The sequence below is a fragment of the Haplochromis burtoni genome, unplaced genomic scaffold (genome assembly GCF_018398535.1).
Source record: "Haplochromis burtoni strain Fernald_Lab_line unplaced genomic scaffold, NCSU_Asbu1 Contig_938, whole genome shotgun sequence".
NCBI lineage: Eukaryota > Metazoa > Chordata > Actinopteri > Cichliformes > Cichlidae > Haplochromis > Haplochromis burtoni.
The window spans coordinates 30908-43028 of NW_024583299.1; the positions used below are offsets into that span (position 1 = coordinate 30908).

Sequence of the window (12121 nt, forward strand, 5' to 3'; positions counted from 1 at the left end):
CTGCTGTAACCCTGATTTCCCTCGGGATGAATAAAGTATTCTGATTCTGATTCTAATGCATATTTAGCCACCTGGATGTTTCTGATTGCGATTTTAGTTCAATTATTGTCATTATTAAGCCTGTTTTTGTTAGATGTTATAAATGTGTAGTATGTGTGTATCATAAATGTGTTTTAGGCGCCATAAATACTAGCATGAATATATACTCCTTGCTAGCTTGGAAGTTGTGGTGGGTTGAGCTAACCCTCTTCCCCACTGTTTGTATTTGGTTGGAGGAGCTGGAGTGGGCAAATTATTTACTTGGAGGTCTTTCTTTCTTTTACCTTTTGTATCAGACACAACGCAGAATCACACTGGTTACACATATTAAAACTATTATCCTGTTCTACAATTAACTTTCAACATGTTTGACCTTCTATATTTGACTTTAGACCTGTTGGGTTCATTTTGAGACAGAGAAGACAAACATGCTCAAAGTCATGAAGCAGTTGCAGGTTTAAGTTAAAAAGAAAACGTCTGACAAGTCTCTGCTCGCTCAGGAGACCCAAACCAACACAGAGCCTCAAACCCAGTAAGTGTTTTTGATCCCACCCAGTAAACCGGACACTATGTGTACTGGAAACCTACGCATACAGATCAGTATTTAAGGTTTGACTCTCATCACCTTGAGGCGACTTATGTTGTGATTTGGCGCTATATAAATAAAATTGAATTGAATTGATCATCCACTGGAGCATAAGCTGAGTGTGATCAGGACGTGAACAGAAGCGAACACCATCAGACACAGCAGCCAGAGAAGCAGAGGACATCACATAAAGAAAAGCTGTAGTGATCCCGTATGTGTCAGGAGTATCAACTGAGATGAACAGAATCAACTTTTTGGGAATTGCTTACCTGGATGATTGAGCATCAAGATATGTTTCCAAATCTTTAAAAAGACACATAAATAAGCGTGCTGTTGGAGCTCACTGGACCAGGATTAAAGACAACTTGGCATTAATCAGCTCTCAGAAGTGATGTGTGACTGTGAACCATCAGAAAATAACATCAGACCACTCAGAGCAGATTTAATGTCACACGAGAAAGAATTCAATCTCTCCCTGACTGAGATTTAAAATGTGTATCTTCATCTTTTCTGATTGCTACATGTTTTTTTTACAGTTTTGCTTCAAACTGGAACCCTTTGTTCTCGACAAACATCATCTGCATGTCAGAGAAGAAATGGAGTGGTGAGCGTCTGTAAAACATCGATTTGTCCTGAGTGGAATCTCAGGACATGAATCAGATATGATCAAATGAATGAAAAAACTCTCACGGAAATATCGCGATATCTTCGACCTCCACGTCGACTGGGGATGTGGCGTCAGCCGGTGGGCGGGGCGTTCTACGGACCAAAACATCAGATTTTAGAAGCAGGAAAAGAAAAAGATCCATCCGCGGATCCACCGACCGAACCACGGACACAGACTCCACCCCACGGAGAGCCGCTGCTGCTGTGGGGAAAATGTCTTCGGGCTCCGGGAGCAGGAACACGGAACCATGGGGAAGCTTCGACGATAATCTCATCCAGGTGAGCTACATGCTAACAGGCTAACGAGCATCCCAGCCGGCCTATAAAAGTAACAGCACCTGAGTGACGCTGCAGGTTAGCCCGAAACAGCGTACAGGTGAGCTCGCGAGGTTAAAGCACTGTGAGGAATCAAACCATGCTAACATGGTAACAGGAGACCCGAGAGCTAACAGGCTAACACCAGGCTGACCTGAGATCAGCCGACTGAACAGCTGTAATCAGCTGGAAGCTCCTCTGATAAACTGATTAACAAACTGTTGGTCGGTTTAACGGATCGAGCCCTACCTCAGTAAGACTCCTCTCCGGTCTCCTTTTATGTCTCCCATGTTTCCTCTCCTGTCTCCTTATACGTCTCCCGTGTTTCCTCTCCTGTCTCCTTATACGTCTCCCGTGTTTCCTCTCCTGTCTCCTTATACGTCTCCAGTGTTTCCTCTCCTGTCTCCTTATACGTCTCCCGTGTTTCCTCTCCTGTCTCCTTATACGTCTCCCGTGTTTCCTCTCCTGTCTCCTTATACGTCTCCCGTGTTTCCTCTCCTGTCTCCTTATACGTCTCCCGTGTTTCCTCTCCTGTCTCCTTATACGTCTCCGTGTTTCCTCTCCTGTCTCCTTCCCTCACTCTCGTGTTTCCTGCATTCAGGGCGGCGGCTCAGCGGTCATCGACATGGAGAACATGGACGACACGTCGGGCTCGAGCTTTGAGGACATGGGCGAGATGCACCAGAGGATGAAGGAGGAGGAGGAGGTCGCGGCAGAGGCTGCCGCCACCGAGGATGACGTGGCCGACGACGGAGAGTTCCTGGGCATGAAGGGGTTAAAGGGTCAGCTGGGCCGGCAGGTGGCCGACGAGGTGAGGCGGGGTTATCTGGTCTCAAACACTTGCAAACATTTTCTTCTTCTGTAGCTGTTAGCTGCTGTTACAGAGTCCAGCTAAAGCTCCTCTGTGCCACACAAAGACCGGCTCTGCCGTGTTCAAATTTTCAGAAGGAAATTCAGGAGAAAGGTCTGCCAGCTAAAAAGATTTAATTTGTGTTGGCAGCTGAAATTACAAGTTTACACAGTGCTGTGGATCTGTGTGTGAAATCAAGCATCTGGTTCACCAAGAGGATAACCCTCAAACGGGCAGCACAACTTTCTATAGTGAGACAAAAACAAAGGTTATCATGGCTCCCACACAGACGCGGCAGTCGTGCTGTCTCCTGGCGAATCCTCCCCGTCCATCGCCCGGTATCTGTTCGCTTCTCTGTCCGAGACAGAAAAGGAAAACACCTCCCTGCCCAGCCTTGATAATCTAATGTTATTATCCATTGTTCTTCTACTGACTCTAAGTTCAGGTTCAGAATATCTTGCTCGGACGCTCGAACCCAGAGACTTATTCTAACCATTATCTGTGTGTAAGCGTGTTGCGAACAAACCTCTGCAGTCGACGTCATTCCTACAGTTTATCAGTCCGGACAGTCACGCCGAACGAAGCTTTCAACCTTCAAAGGAGTGCCAACCCATACGAGCACATTTGCAGTGTGTATATAAATATAATTACAACAGCTTTATTTAAAAATCAACCCTAACAGCCCCTGGACGCCTCTGTTGTTACTTAGTGACGTCACTCTTACCGCTTTTTTCACTAGTACCTGCTCGGCTTCAGTCGTTTGACGTCAGCGGTGACGACAGTCCTGTGCCGTCGTTTTAACGTGACACAAACACGACACAACAGTGGAGGATGTCGAGGCGATGGTGCACCCGCTGCTCTGTGGCGTTCAGTCAGACGTCGCGGTGTTGGTTTGTGTGGCCACATTCCTTGTTGTGGGTTTCAAAAAAGGCGGTTTTGATTTTCCTAAAGGAGTCGCTCTCATGTCTCATCGAGTGAAGCCACTGACCGGCCAATCGGTGGGATGCAGTCTGTTGATGTTACATGTTTGGATCACCTCAGATCACTTGGAACCCTGGCCAAGCAGGTACTAAAGGTACTTTACCTGGTACCAGGTACTACGGCTAAAAGCCGAGCCGAGCAGGTGTTAGTGGAAAAGCGCTAACTCGTTTCTTCTTCTCTGAAATGTTTTACCTGTGTGATGCGTTCAGGTGTGGCAGGCGGGCAAGCGTCAGGCCTCCAAAGCCTTCAACCTGTACGCTAACATCGACATCCTGCGGCCATACTTTGACGTAGAGCCGGTACAGGTGCGCAACAGGTAAGACTTCCTTCCTGTCAGCTGTTTCCTGCTTTCTGCTGAGACTAGTGCTAACAGCTAATGGCTGACTCCCCCGCAGGTTGATCGAGTCGCTGATACCTGTCCGCATGATCAACTTCCCCCAGGTATGCATGAGTCTCTTTGTCGTAGTGTTAATGGCAGTCAGTGAGCAGGCTTAGCGCCTCCTGCTGGACCGGAGGCTGGAGCTGATGTTCGTGAGGGAGCTTAGTGGTGGAGATGCTGATAAAGGGTCCAAACGTGTCTCACTGCAGTTCGATGGTCAGATTCACACCTGTACAGGTGATGTTCAGATCCAGGTTTAGGTTCCTCTGACGCGTGTGCTTCCTGTGCAGAAGATCGCAGGCGAGCTGTACGGGCCGCTGATGCTGGTGTTCACTCTGGTGGCGATCCTGCTGCACGGCATGAAGACCTCAGGAACTGTCATCGTAAGAACACACACATGCACACACACCCTGTTCATGTTTCTTTGTCTGTTAAAGTGTTCTCTGTGTGTGTATTTGCAGAGAGAGGGCACACTGATGGGCACTGCTATCGGGACGTGTTTCGGTTACTGGCTCGGCGTCTCTGCCTTTATCTACTTCCTGGCATACCTGGTCAACGCTCAGATCACCATGCTGCAGATGCTGTCCCTGCTGGTAAGTCCTGGAACTGCAGACACACACACACACACACACACACACACACACACACAGAACAGGGTGGTGTGTTTTTGCTGGCTCAGATGTGATTCAGGTTTCTGAGCCGCACCTGAATGCAGCCCTCCTCCTCCTACAAGATGTCATGTGACCTCACCTCCTGTCTCCCGTTGCCAGGGTTACGGCCTGTTTGGTCCCTGCATCGTCCTCCTCGTCACCTACAACATCCACTTCCACTTCCTGTTCTACGGGCTGTGGCTGCTGCTCGGCGGCCTGTCCACACTGCGCATGGTGAGCTTGTCGCTTCCCATCAGCCCCTGTGCCAGGACACGCTCCCTGTGTGAGCTCACCTGTTTGTGTGTGTGTGTGTGTGTGTGCGCGCGCGCGTGCAGGTGGCGGCGCTGCTCTCTCGGACTGTGGGTCAGACGCCGCGGCTCCTCCTCTGCGGGATGCTGGGGCTGCTGCACATGCTCTTTTTGCTCTACCTGCACTTCAACTACCACACCATCGTAGAAGGTCAGAACCAGAAGCACAGAGACAGGTCTTTGTGGTTCTCCTGCTGCCGGTCCAGGGCGGTTCGGTCGGCACGGCGTGCTCTGTCTCGCTGGTTTTTATGCTTACTTCTGCACAGGTGTGTCTGCTGACTCGTGTTTTCTCCTCCGTGTTTGTTTCAGGGCTGCTCGACTCCCTGGAAGGACACAACATGGCGCCCATGCAGCGGGTGGCCAGAGACGTGCCCGAGGTGATGCTCAACGCCACGGCTAGGAACCCGGGGATGCTGCTGAGCGCCTACTGAGGGGAGGGGGTTTCTGTTATGTCTGTGAAACTTAAACGCTTCAATTTAAAGACCTGCGCGTGTGTGTGTGTGTGTGTGTGTGTGTGTGTGTGTGTGAGTGATCAATCATTCTTGCACATCAACCTGTAGGCTGCCAGTGAAAAGGGGTTGTTTCTTCTCCGACCTTCACTTTTTGATTTATTGATCGTGTACATATGGGATAATAAAGGTTTCATCAAATTCAGACTTCCTGTACGTCAGTTTTTCCAAAATGAAAGCCTGTATTTCAGAGTAATGTTCTGATGCATTCACAGCTGTGTGTTGTCACAGGTGAACAGGAAGTCAGCAGAAAACTCACCTGAGTCTACTTCAGATAAAAAAAAAACAAAGAGGTCACATGATGTGTGTTAAAGTGAAGATATTCATGATGTTTACTCGATTTAATAACTAAAACTCAGAACAGACACAAATATTTACAGCAACAGCACAAAAATATGAAACATCATGAACAGTAACAGATTCTTTTTCACTCCAAAAAGAAGTTGTATCATAAACAAAAGTGCATTTTGTTATTTTCAGTTTTCTGCTTCCCACATTTATATTTATGGAAGAGAAATGTTCAGTGTGAGTCACTGCCGTCAACAACCCCGAACACGAGTCCTACTGATCCAGTCTGATCCAACACAAGCACCTTTCCAAGATAAACCACAAATCTTCTGGTTATCAACCCGAACCTGAAGATGTGGATTCAAATGTGTTGAGGCGCTTCTTTCGGGTCGTATCAATGAATGATTGTCTTTAATAAATACTTGAAGATCTCCAGTGCTGTTTCACAATAGTGACACAGTCAATAACTCCAAATACAACAGCAGGGGTTCAGAGGTCACCTCTCTGTGGAGTAAAGCTCTGCAGGGAAGCAGATGTTCCCCCACAGCTGTGCCAGAAAACTCCCGACAGGTGATCTACTGGCAGGCTGACAGCACCTGTAAACAACGCCAGGAGCCAAATCCATCAAATAATATCTGTGTTTATGAATTACTGTGCAGGACAGCAACAGCTGTTTCTGACAGTGCGACAGAATCGGAGGAACTTTGTTTGCAAACTGCAAAAATCTGAAGCCTCCAAACTGGAAAAACATCCAGGCGGGAATACAGGGAGGGAGAATCGGAAACCAGCTGTAAAATACCTGTTAGTGGAAACACTTTTAGTGTGTCAGAGACCTTTGACAGTTGATGTTGTGCTTTGAAATGCCTTATTTTGAAACGACAGGAAGTTTGTCAGGACTAAACCACAGAAGAATAAGTTTGATTTTTAAATTTTATTTCACCCTAAACTCTGTCTGAGCCAATCAGAGTCTAAGCAGCCAATCACAGCAGTGGAAATAAACACCTGTGTGTGGTTATAGATACAGGTGGGGGTGACCCTCAGGTGTCAGACCCCGTGAAGGCACGCGATCCCGATGAGGAGGAGGAGGGCTGTTGGCCTTTCACCTCCGTGACGTTCAGCTCCCTGTCAGTCTGAGCTCAGGGCGCAAGCTCCGAGCACGATCGCCTGTTTCCGGTGACGTATAGCGACAGCGCGGGAACCGTCAGTAGAGTCTGAGTAGAAACGGGATGAAGGTTTATTTCTGCGGCAGCATCCGCGGCGGGAGGGACGACGTGCACGTGTACCGGAGGATCGTGCACGCGCTACAGAGCTACGGGACCGTATTGACCGAGCACGTGAGCAGCGCCGAGCTCAGCGACAGAGGTCAGAGGTCACACACAGAAAACTCATATGCTCATATGAACAAAGGTAGGACGATTTGTCACTTAATTCTAGCTGCTGAAGTATGCTTGTATGTCACATTTACAAAGGTAGGACGGTTCGCCACTGAAGTTCGTGTTGTGCGCATGCGTAGAAAAAACGGGTAGGATGGTTTGTCAGGGAGGATGGATTCCCAGAACACCGGCAGTCAGAACGGTGCGCGTTCACATGGTGGAAGAGGCTGGGAATCGATTTCTCTGATTCTATTCGATTCCAACTGAGACAGTCAGAAATATCATAATTCTGATCAGTTATCAGCACATCTCCATGTTTTATGTCTGTGTATGAAAACAAAGCTGTGAGACTTCATCAGAGGTGTGAGCATTACAGCAGAGGCCTTCCTGTCAAAGTAACTGAGGATAAAAACATAGAGAACATTTTCCTGCTTTGGCTTTTTATAGCAGATAACCTCAAAAATATTAAACTGAAGCAAACCATGAATCAGCATGTGAACATTACCTGATGCTGCTGAAGTGAAGCACAGCAAAGTTACAGACACAGCTGAGCAAACATTTGTTCAGTATTGAAGAGGAGAAATGAGGCTGTGATGTCAGAGGCCGACACTGAACACAGCAGCAGACTGGTGCCTGACAATAACAGCGCTTTGATGGTAAACTGGTCTCTGAGGACACAGAGGGAGAGCGAGCTGTGCAGGAAGTAACAGCCAAAGTCAGAGTGACGCGCTTTATCAAACGTGAAGCATCAGAGAGGGCGAGGTCACACCAGCACCTGCTGACCTCCAAGGTAAAAAAATAAATAAAAAAATTTCAGAAATAAAAGCATTTGCGTCACAAAAATGGGCGGAGTCACATTAACTGTATCCGATTTCAGGTTTGGTTTTCTGGTTCTGACCTTCAAAATAAGAGTGTGTGCGTGTGTGCGTTATGTCACTGAACTGCTGCACTATGATTGGACAGGAGAGAACAATGCAGCGTCCGGGGACCAGGCCATTCACAACCGAGACTTGGATTGGCTGCGTCAATCTGATGGTGAGAACCAATCGTTTTGTTGATCATTGATCACGGAATTTGAGCCAGTGACCCATGTGACTTCTGACCTCTGATCTCAGTGGTTGTTGCCGAGGTGACGCAGCCGTCTCTGGGTGTTGGCTACGAGCTCGGTCGAGCCGTCGATATGAAGAAAAAAATCTTCTGCCTGTTTAGACCATCGTCAGGACGAAGTGAGTGCACTTCCTGTTTCCTCATTGACACGCTTCAACCTGGTTGGCTGCTTCGTGCTGACTTCCTGTTTCTGTGCAGTCCTGTCGGCCATGATCCGAGGAGCCACTGACGTCGAGAACTTTGTGGTGCGAGATTACAGCAAGGACGAGGTGGAGAAGGTTCTGGAACAGTTCTTTAGTAGCCTGAAAAACTGAAAGCAGCTGTTCCAGATGTGCATCACCTTCCTAAATAAAGTGAAGCCCTGTGATTGGTCCATGTCTGTTAAAATCAAAGCAATTTCTTTTCCAATTGAGATCGTGAATGTTCTTGTGCTTTTAATGTGAAGGGACATGCTTCACGTGTCTCTGAGGATATTTCTTGCTGAAATGGTCATTATGGTTCTGATGGTTTCAGGTGATTCTCTTCTATTTTTTTCCTGAAACTGTTAAATTCAAAGACTCTGATTTGGTTCATACTTAATGTAAAAGTTCAAAGGTCCCCCTGCATTAAAATACTTCGGACAGTCCGTTCTCCGGCTGATTCCTTGTTCACTGGAAGCTTGTTACAGGTGATTCAAACTGCATTACCCACAATCCTTTGCCGAGTTATCGCACAGAGGGAGGCGCAGCAGGACTCAGTTCCTGCGGCTACCAGCAGGTGGCAGCAGAGCCTGATACAAATCTGTGTGTGGGGCTACCGTCCAGCCTCAGAGGAAACGGTCGCTGACGAGGCGTTCGGGAACAGCTTGATAAACCTGGTTATTTTTGCAAGCGTTGGAATCTTTATTCCACTCGATCGACATAAGCTCTGACATCTGGAATTCCACCTTAAATACATGAGGAAAGGCTGCTCCTCCTCCCAACATTCAGCTACAAACTCCACACGCGTCACAGTGGGGGGAAATCTGCTGCTCAATGCATTTATTGATCAATCACTGAAAAGCAGTCCATCTCTGCATCCACATTCAGAACTGCGGCGCCATCAGGAGGTTGCCAGGTCCATCCCGGCTCCACCTCCTCGACCATCGCAGTGGTAATGGATTGGATTTCAAGGCACCCAAAGCGCTTTACAATACCACTATTCATTCACTCTCACATTCACACACTGGTGGAGGCAGACTGACAGAAGCCAGGCTGCCATACCGCGCCATCGGCCCCTCTGGCCAACACCAGTAGGCAGTAGGGTAAAGTGTCTTGCCCAAGGACACAACGACCAGGACAGAGAGTCCAGGGATTGAACCGGCGACCTTCCGGTTACAGATGCGATTCCCAACTCCCTGAGGCACGGTCGCCCCTAGTAGATAAAAACCTGCTTGGGCATGGGTAACAGAGAAGCATCGCCCAGTGAAGCTCAGACACGAGACGATCTGATTATTTCCTTCATGCAGTACAAACCAAACTCCAACCTGACTTAAAGGTCCTTAAAACAATAACAGGCGAGGAGGCGGAGCTTTGTTTAAAATATTTTATTAGCTTTAAAATATACATTGTTTACAAACTGAGAAAATAAAATCGTCAGAGATTAACAGTCCGTTTCTGTCCGCCAGGCGAGACGCGGCAAGGACAGGAAACCACCCAGCTGACCCCAAAAACACCGCGCCTGGGGTCAGAGGTCGTGACCTCAGACAGCACCCGTTGGGGGGGAGAGCGTAAGGGGCGGGATTACAATCAGACACTCCCCCACTAGTTACCGTTTGTCGGTCCTCGGGTGACTCCATGTCGTCTTCACATAAGCCCCCCGCCCGTCCGCAGCCATGATGGTGTCGGCTTGGTGCAGACACATCGAAACAGAACGAAAAAAGAAAATACAGTAGAAACGTGTGTTTACCTTTTTAGCGCCAACAGTGAGGCCGCCCAGCTCCACCTGCACAGGTGAGCCAACTAATACAGAGGCTTCCAAACAGGATCTGACTCATCAACGCCATTTTTAAAAATCATCTACTCTGTAAAAGGAGACGCATAACAGCGCGACACCACACGTTAGCAAGCACTGATAACTGAGCTTCCAAAAACATCAGACGAACACGACAACAGGAGCTGCTCGCCGCTGTCACGGGGCCTGGAAATCAAGGACCCACTGACGCGAACACTTGCATGTTTCTCTGATGCATGCTGGGACACAGAGTCACTTTAAACAGGAAGCAGACAAGAAAACACCACTTCAGTCTGACCTTAGATCACCAGAGTCGTTCATCACCGTTTCCTACCTCTTTAGTTAATACTTTTCAGAATAAAAGCATTAACTAAAGGCTACAACACACTGACGCTGTGAAGCGTTTTAATGTGAAGGTTAAAACAAGCAGAGTGATGTCATTGCTCCGACAAGTCGCATCATTAAAGATGTACGAGTCCTCATGTATCATCTATTTATACCCTCTCTCTCTCTCTCTCTCTCTCTCTCTCTCTCACACACACTGACACACACACACCTACCTTTTGGTTTTGTACCAGGTAAACGGTACCAGGACTCCGACCCTGAAACCTGGTCTGTTTGGAAAGTCTCAGTGACCTCATTCCTCACAGAGTCTCTCACACACACACACACACACACACAGTGAAATATTAGCGAGACGGAAAAAAGGTGAATAATTTAACAGCAGCTGACGACTCCAGCAGGAGGACGACGTGTCTGCAGGATGAAGGACTCGCAAAAGGAAAAAAAGGTTTAAATGTTTCATCAGCTCGCAGCTTTGAGCTGCTCGCTCCGCTTGTCTATGTTTTATTCACCTGCAGTCTGAGCAGGAAGCCCCGCCCACCTTCACCTCAGTGTTTCCACTGGAAAAATGCCTGAAATGTCCTCACAAACACCTCAAGTCTCTATCAATACGACCCCCCCCCCAAACACACACAGTCCACCTGGACACGCTCAGGGTTCGATGCTCCGGCGTGACGTTTGGTGCGGATTCGTTTACTTTTTCTGCTGTTTAATTTCAACTGAATCAGTGCGTACTCTTTTGGTCTGTTTCCCACCATCTGTCAACTAACAATCTGAAAACAACATCATCATCATCACGGTGTATAATGGGGCAGATGTAGCATGTTGTGAGGTCAAACAGAGATGGCGTCCTTCAGCGAGACATCGCGTGCTGATTCACATCGTCAAAGTTACGATTAAAAAAACAAACCAAAAAAATAAAAACCCCCAAAAAAACCCTCAGTCCCATGACGCCATGGTTGGACCAAGATGCCTCACTTCCTGTTTGAACTGTGAGTTACAGCAGCGGGCACATCTGACCTCACATGCGGTCACTGCGTGGTCACTACTGTCACTAGTCGTTACCAGACGTACGAGTTAATCCAGTTGGTAAAATTTAAATTGACCAATGGCGGTAATTGATTGTGTCCTAAATATTATGCAGCCATCTGCCACCAGGTGGCGCATCGCCGTTGAGAAATGCCATAAACGTGAACATGAACTCCTCGACGTTTCCCCAGAAGAGGAGGGAGGCGTGAACTTCCCTGCTGTCACTTCAGATAATTGTCGGTGTGCATTGTTCATAATGCTCGCACAGCGTTTAGTCCGTTAAGTTTCAGACATACGCACAGGTGTGTAAATGTCACGTAGCATGCACACGGGCAGTTTACATCTCAGAAAGCGCTGAAACTCAAACAGTCGATTGTCGCTACGCCACAACCACAACTCGACCTTCCCACCACATCAGCGAGCGGCCTAGCTTTAACTTGTCAGCGGCTGCAGCGCTCTCCGCTGTGACATCACGTCCCGTGAAAGCGGCTGAAAACTGTGAGCAGCTCCCGTTTCTGTAAATAGTTTTCTCTGCAGGAAACCTGAAAAAGCCCCTGAACATTCCACCATTAATCCGTCCAATGATCGATCACCTCCGTTAGTCAGAGAGGCGGGACCGATTGATGACCCAACGTCGGGCCTCGGTGGGAGTGACAATCAGAGCTGTGAGGAGGCAACGAGCTGACATTCAATCACAAGAAGAACAGAGTGAGGTCAGGTACGGAGGC

At 48.0% G+C, this 12121-nt stretch overlaps 2 protein-coding genes across 3 annotated transcripts; both read left to right on the forward strand.

The window, feature by feature from the left end:
* The first annotated feature begins 1328 nt into the window (after positions 1 to 1328).
* On the forward strand, positions 1329 to 5296 carry yipf3 (Yip1 domain family, member 3). Its single transcript, XM_014330729.2, has 9 exons — positions 1329 to 1570; positions 2208 to 2417; positions 3647 to 3753; positions 3833 to 3878; positions 4107 to 4199; positions 4278 to 4409; positions 4587 to 4700; positions 4802 to 4925; positions 5084 to 5296. Exons 1-9 carry the CDS (start codon positions 1505 to 1507, stop codon positions 5203 to 5205), a joined length of 1014 nt encoding a protein of 337 aa, XP_014186215.1. The 5' UTR covers positions 1329 to 1504; the 3' UTR covers positions 5206 to 5296.
* A 1392-nt stretch (positions 5297 to 6688) lies between these two features.
* dnph1 (2'-deoxynucleoside 5'-phosphate N-hydrolase 1) lies at positions 6689 to 8676 on the forward strand. Of its 2 annotated transcripts, none has more exons than XM_014330733.2 (4): positions 6689 to 6978; positions 7908 to 7979; positions 8060 to 8170; positions 8250 to 8676. In XM_014330733.2, exons 1-4 carry the CDS (start codon positions 6798 to 6800, stop codon positions 8363 to 8365), a joined length of 480 nt encoding a protein of 159 aa, XP_014186219.1. In that variant the 5' UTR covers positions 6689 to 6797; the 3' UTR covers positions 8366 to 8676. The 2 variants fall into 2 exon arrangements, with proteins under 2 accessions (XP_014186219.1, XP_005951398.1); XM_005951336.3 differs by having other exon boundaries at positions 6707 to 6933.
* The last annotated feature ends 3445 nt before the right edge of the window (positions 8677 to 12121 follow it).